Here is a 7,563-nt window from a genome sequence, read left to right on the forward strand (position 1 = left end):
CCCGCTGTTTGGCTACTTCTATGTGCAGTGAAAACTACTTGAATGCTTTAGAACCTAGTCATTGATTTAGTTCAGGGTGAGCTAAAATTAGCCGCGAAGCTAACGCTAGGTAACGTGAGCTAACGCTAGCTAATGTAGCCATGGCAGACTCTATTTGATTCCTTAAGGGCTCGAAATTGCCTGGGTTTTGGTAATATGCTCCCGAAATGCTCCCGCTGTTTGGCTACTTCTATGTGCAGTGAAAACTACTTGAATGCTTTAGAACCTAGTCCAGCGTTTCCGTTAGCCGGTAATTACCGGTATTTGACCGGCAAAATCTGTTGAAGTCCGACATATTTAATCTCTCCGGTCATAATGTCCGGTGAAAATAATTCCCTCTAAGCACAATTAGATTATTTGAATTGTATTAAAATAGACTAAAATGAAATAGCCTATGCGATGAACGAAACAATCATTACATTTGTTTCATCGTTGCTTCACCAAGCAGCCGGTCTAATAATGACATCGCTGTTGTCAGCGCGAGCTGGCTGCAGTTAGATTTGTGAGAAGCATCCATCTGCAGGCCGGCAGGGTGCAGTACTCCAATTCAGCCATTGGCAATTCAGCTGTTGGGTGGGGGGCGCTGCTGAGCCCAGACCGGACCGGACCTAAAAACACCGCTGCTCTGTGTGTCTGCAGCTCCATGCTTCACGTAAATCTAACTGCAGCCAGGTCGCGCTGACAACAGCGATGTCATTATTAGACGGGCTGCTTGGTGAAGCAACGATGAAACAAATGTAATGATCACATAGGCTATTTAATTTTAGCCTATTTTAATACAATTCAAATAATCAAATTGTGCTTAGAGGGAATTATTTTCACAGGACATTAGTGTTGTCACGATACTGGAATTTCGACTTCGATACGATACCTTGAAAAGTATCGATACTTTCGATACTTTTGATACAAAAAAATATATAATAAAAAAAAAAATTATTATAATTTTTTTTTTTTAACAAATTTTGCTTTTGTTGCTGGTTGATTCTCCTCAGCTTCTCTCTGGTACTATACGAGAAGATAAATACACTTTTAAAAACCCTTTGTTTATCTTTAGATCAGAGAGAGATTTCTCCGGGCTGGTAACGTTAACCTCATAGAGAGAGAGAGAGAGAGAGAGAGAGAGAGAGAGAGAGAGAGAGAGATCTCCGGAGATTTCTCCGGAGCTATGCTCGGAGCATTTATTAACGTTACATTTTCAACAAGATTGCTGCTAATTAAACACTTCATGGAAACGGGGTAACGTTATGTCGAGTTCATACATGTACTAGTGTAGTATGAATGAGTAGTATGAGAGATTTCTCCGGGGCTGGTAACGTTAACCTCATGTCGAGTGGAGAGAGAGAGAGAGAGAGATTTCTCCGGGGCTGGTAACGTTAACCTCATGTCGAGTGTAGTATTGTATGACCTCGACATAATGTTTAAACGTAATGTTACTCCGTTTCCATGCAGTAATTATAAAGGTAGCCGGCTAGCTAGCATAAGCTAACAGAGGAACGACTAGCAGTAGCTATCTAACGTTAGCTAATAGCTGTAACGTACAACGAATCAGCGGTTGATATTATGCGCCATCAGTAGACAACGTATCATGTATTAAACTAGAGTTAGTGGTTTAATGCTTCAGTCACAGTGACGTTGAAAGAGCAGCTGTCACAAACCTCTTTTATTTCTTTATGGAGATCCACTGCACTGCTCTGCACTGCTCTGTTTACAAACTGAAGACGGCGACTGTGAGGGGGAGGGCTGGAGCAGCCGGAGGGGCAAGCGTGCTCTGAAGAGCGCGTCAACAACTTGCTGTAGAACACTCGCCAGCTGGTACCGATACTGCAGAAAGTATCGGTACTTCAGGAAATGAGTATCGAAGCCGTTTTAAATATTCAGTATCGATATGTATCGATACTTCGATATTTTTGACAACACTACAGGACATTATGACCAGCACCAAGTGGTTGGGAGGTGGAGTCATCACGCAAACCCACGATAATGTTGCCGTCACTCTCTGCCAAATTTCTCAGTTCTTCGCTTGATATAATTAATACAAATGTCCAATATAACGGAATTCGTTAGCTCATAAAAATGTGATTATAACAGACTGCTATTTATTAATGTCGGGCAGACTGCCCACCGACACCTCAAGTCGGCAGCAGCACGAAGTCTCGAGGGACTTATTTTATTTGGAATATATTAATGACTGTATACGCAAAAGTAGCCTAGTTTTAAGTTAAAATATTATAAATGCCTTGATGATGTCATTATTTATATAGGCCTATCAATTGTTTTTAAGCTCAATAAACTCTGACCGGAATTTATCCCATTTGTCCGGTAGATTGAAATCTACCGGACACTCAGACCTGCAAAAAGAAATTCTAACGGAAACCCTGACCTAGTCATTGATTTAGTTCAGGTTGAGCTAAAATTAGCAGCGGAGCTAACGCTAGCTAACGCTAGTTAATCAAGCTCACAGAGAGAGATAAACAGCTGACAGCGGACAGTACAGGTACAAATACAATAAAACAGCGGGTGGGGGCTGTTGTGTAAACCTTGTACTCTTTAGTTCACATATAATAAGAGACGGAGTGTTTGTTTACTAGTCTACTCTGTAAGCCAGGAAGTACCGTGGTGCAACATACAAATGTGTCCGTGTAGCAATACAAGCCAAAACCTTACAGGAGGACAGGGGCCCGGGAGGGAGCTCTCAAGTCAAGTCAAGTCAAGAGTTTTAATTGTCACGGCATACAGGTATACAATGAAATGCGGCTGGTCTTGCCCGCGACGATGTGCAATACAGTGGTACAACATATAATAGAATCCAATAAAATACAGTGGTACAACATATAATAGAATCCAATAAAAACAACAGTGCAATAAACAGGTAACATGGTGTGCCATCTCGGTATCTGTACATAGTATTTACAGAGCATATAGGACATGCTAGGTAGCTTTAGTAGTGCAATACACTGTTCCTGTTGTTTTACTAATTTAAAGTGGCCTTTCCTCTGGCCATAAGTGTGCGTGTGTGCGGCATGAGTGTTAAAGTGGCTGCTAGTGTGTGAGCGTGCTCAGCGTGCGTGTCTTGTGTGTGCTTGTGTGTGCTTGTGTGTGGATAGTTCAGTTCTGTGTCTCTCAATGTTCATTGTTCAAGGCTCTGATGGCCTGGGGGAAGAAGCTTAGCCTAAGCCTCTCCGTCCTAGTAGCTGGGGTTCGCAGGCGTCTGCCTGACCTCAGCAGCTGGAACAGGCTGTTATTGGGGTGGTGGGGGTCTTTCATTATCCTGTGTGTGTGTGTGTGTGTGTGTGTGTGTGTGTGTGTGTGTGTGTGTGTGTGTGTGTGTGTGTGTGTGTGTGTGTGTGTGTGTGTGTGTGTGTGTGTGTGTGTGTGTGTGTGAGTGAGAGACAGAAGTCAGAGGAATAACGACCTGTTATTCAATAGATTAAATTAGTTTAAGAATAAAAAAAATAAATACATTTTAAGAGAATCTCAAATACATTATTTTATTTAAGTGTAGGCTATAGTTAATGTTTTATTTTTTACAGTTTTTGTATTTTTCTGACATGGGGGCTCAACAATAAATGACAATCAGAAATGTCAAGTTGCATGTTGTTATTCTAACCAGCTTAGTTCTGTTGCATTTCCAATTTATTTATTTAAATTATAAATTGATCAGGTATCGATAAGGGAATCGATAAAGAATCAAATCGATAAGCAGAATCGATAATGGAATCGTATCGATAAAATCCTATCAATTCCCATCTTACTAAGATACCCATGTACATGTTGAAATACTTCCCAAAGGTCAGTGGGAAGTACCTACTGACCTAAGGTCAGTTACCTACCTGGGTTCCATCCTAGAGGCAAATCTTTCCTGTGACAAAATGGCATCCAATGTAATAAAAAAAAGTCAACCAACTAACTAGATTCTTGTACCGGATCTCCTCTCTGGTAAACAAGAATACCCTGAAGACTCTGGCAGGAGCACTCATTCAAGGGCACTACGACTATGCGTGCACCTCATGGTACCAAAGCACCTCAAAGGCGATTAAAACAAAATTACAAACATCACAAAACAAACTGGTCAGACTACTACTTGACCTTACCCCCAGAACCCACCTCACCCCTGCCCACTTTGACAACCTAGCATGGCTTAGAGTAGACGACAGAGTACAGCAACTTGCAATGGGCCTGGTCTACAAGATACACTATACGACTAAGGTACCCATGTACATGTCAAAATACTTCCCAAAGGTCAGTGAATACCACAACCACTACACCAGAGGAAGCTCAACAAATCATGTTAAACCCAGATTCGGCTCAAACAAGGGACTAAATACGTTTCGCAATTATTCCACATCAATGTGGAACGCCCTACCCAAAGCTGTAAAGGAATGTGAATCCCTACCCACATTCAAAACCGCTCTTAAAGAGCACCTACGGGAGGCTGCAATTCGAAACTGGCCACCGTAAATGCCCAAAACCCCCACCACCTCCTAATAGACAGTCTCCTCCCCACCGCATGTATATATTCCCTCCCCGCCGTATGTATATCTCTCTCCCACCCACCCACCCCCTCCTAATGTACAGTCCCCTCCCCTTCATATGTATATACTCTGTCAGGATCTAGGGGTAACAGTACTGTATAATTGAATACCGTTTATGTCACAAATGTATCAGTACTAAATACCTATATGTCCCTATGCCATAAATGTCATGCATGTTGTGTATGTCATAAATGTCTATATGAATTGAAAATGGGGGACCCTGATGGAAACAAGACAAACGTCTTTCTCAGGTCTGCATCCCCTTAACAATTGGGTTTATTGAGCCGTACTGTATTGTACCCATTCTGCAATCTGTTAAATAAAGTTTTCATTCATTCATTCATTCAGTGAATTCCAGGACCACAACACCAGAGGGAGTTCCACAAATCATGTTCAACCCAGATTCGGCTAAAACAAGGGTCTAAACACGTTTCGCAATTATGCCACAGCCGTAAAGGAATGTGAATCCCTCCCTACCTACCCTCCTTCAAAACCGCTCTCAATGAGCACCTACAGGAGGCTGCAATTAGAAACTGGCCCCAGTAAATGTCCAAACCCCCACCCACCCACCCAACCCCCTCCAATGTACAGTTTCTTCCCCCTCTAATATATATTTTCTTTTATGATCTCTGTCTCTTAAACAGTACTGTATATTTATCTATGTCATAAATGTCTGGATGCAACAGTACTGAATATATGTATGTTGTGTATGTCATAAATGTCATGATGAATTGAAAATGGGGGACCCTGATTGTTAAGGGGTCTGCATCCCCTTAACAATTGTGCGTATTGAGCTGTACTGTATTGTACCCATTCTGCAATCTGTTAATAAAATGTCCAATCAATCAAACTCTCTCCAAGACTGTTTGGTGTCATGGAAACACAAACTAGGGCTGGTCCCCAAATGCCATCTTTTAACATCAGGATCACCGTAGGCAGCGAGGTTCTGTCATAATGTGATCACAATGGCAGCTCTGCTCACTGCTTCAGCGTTTAACTCACCATTTAACTCTGAAATGTATGATATAGCCTAAGCGAATATAAAGCTATTGAATCATTTTACAAGTACCTTGTAAACAAACAAACCTAGCATAACAAAGCAATTGTTTACTTTCATAATCCAGGGATTATGCTAATTTAACCGTGTTGATGGGAGACAGACAATATGTATAACGGTATTCCAACTAAATGATTATGTCTGCCTCTTGGTCAGTGAGGTCATTATATTATTATTATACAACTCAGACCTGTCAGCCAAGAATTGCCGGATTGTTCATGACAGCAAATTATATTCCTAATGTAGAGAGTGTTATTTGAGTGATTGAGAATCTGTGCTGCAAGTTGAAACAGGTGGTGCATGGGGGGTCACATATTAAAATAAGCTATATATACACACACACACACACTCATGTACAGACGTCCCAGACAGTTTGTACACACCTGGCTGTCCTACTCTGTTGAGACGGGCCATGAGGTGGCGCTTGGTGGGCAGCAGCAGGTGCACGTCCGATAGCACCGTGTCATGGTGGAAGATGATTCCCTGCATGACCTCGACAACCACGTCTGATGCTGCCTGGAGAGCACAGACACGACGGTGTAGAGAACAAGGACAAACAGGGTGTAGAGAGCAAGGGCAGACAGGGTGTAGAGAGCAAGGACAGACAGGGTGTAGAGAGCAAGGACAGACAGGGTGTAGAGAGCAAGGACAGACAGGGTGTAGAGAGCAAGGACAGACACGGTGTAGAGAATGAATGAATGAATGAATGAATGAAAACTTTATTTAACAGATTGCAGAATGGGTACAAAATACAGTATGGCTCAATACACACAATTGTTAGGGGGATGCAGTGCAGACCAGAGAAAGACGTTTGTCTTGTTTACATCAGGGTCCCCCATTTTCAATTCAGTGACATTTATGACATACACAACATACATGACATTTAGGGCATAGGGACATACATGACATACAGGTATTTAGTACTGTTACATTTGTGACATATACGATATTCAAACGAGTGTGTAGAGAGCAAGGACAGACACGGTGTAGAGAGCAAGGACAGACACGGTGTAGAGAGCAAGGACATGTAGAGACTAGAGTCAGTTGGCTGGGTATATTATGGTATCGTAGCGTGCGCTATGGTGACAGAACGTGAACTCTCTATACTGTTATATACATACATATTATACATATACGTCGTATACTGTATGAGTCTGTCTGACTGTAAAACGTATGCGCTGTCCGCGTGCGTAGACCATGGGAGGGGGCGGGGCTATCTAAGCTCTTCAGCTCTGCTAACGTTACGTGGCTGATGATAAATACAACGTTATTATAGCGTTAAAAACAATGAGAATCGAACACTCAGAAGTGAAATACACAAAAGCTAAAAAAGCTATATTCCATATTTGAAATATATGGTCACAATATTCATTCACGAGTCACGACCATAAAGATACTTACAAGTCAACGATGACTTTCCAACATTGGGTGCGACATGTTTTAGTGTCCTGACAACAAATGGAGAACAAGCGGTGACACGACAGGTTCCTAGCTCGAATGGAGCAGCTCATAGCTGACTGACACAGTCTTAAAGTTACAAGCAGACAGTGATCCATAAAAGTGACATAATGCAAACAGTTACATACACATAAACCAAAAGAGAAAAAAGGCTGCACCCAGTACAAAAAAATATGTGGAATGGATGCATGACTAGTATGCATGCAAAATAACCAAATGATGTACAGTTTCTACGTCTAATGTATATACTTTTTTCTTTCTGGACTCTTTTTGTATCACAAACAGTACTGTAATTGCAAATCTGGTATGTCATAAATGTATAGATGTAGCAGTACTGTCTATCGGTATGTCATGTATGTCACATATGTTACGATGAATTGAAAATGGGGGACCCTGATGTAAACAAGACGAAAGTCTTTCTCTGGTCTGCATCCCCTTAACAATTGTATGTATTGAGCTGTACTGTACTGTACCCAT

General features: G+C 41.7%; 1 protein-coding gene across 1 annotated transcript in view; it reads right to left on the minus strand.

Moving 5' to 3' along the window:
• mettl22 (methyltransferase 22, Kin17 lysine) overlaps positions 1-6,117 on the minus strand; it is a gene marked incomplete at both ends in the record, with an annotated part of 103,464 nt that extends 97,347 nt beyond the window's left edge. Inside the window, one exon of the mRNA XM_084334521.1 lies at positions 6,012-6,117. Coding sequence (XP_084190647.1) covers positions 6,012-6,117 — 106 coding nt within the window. The remainder of the gene's footprint in view (positions 1-6,011) is intronic.
• Positions 6,118-7,563: the final 1,446 nt, after the last annotated feature.

This window comes from Notolepis coatsorum (assembly GCF_963971535.1).
Source record: "Notolepis coatsorum genome assembly, chromosome: 1".
NCBI classification, from domain to species: domain Eukaryota; kingdom Metazoa; phylum Chordata; class Actinopteri; order Aulopiformes; family Paralepididae; genus Notolepis; species Notolepis coatsorum.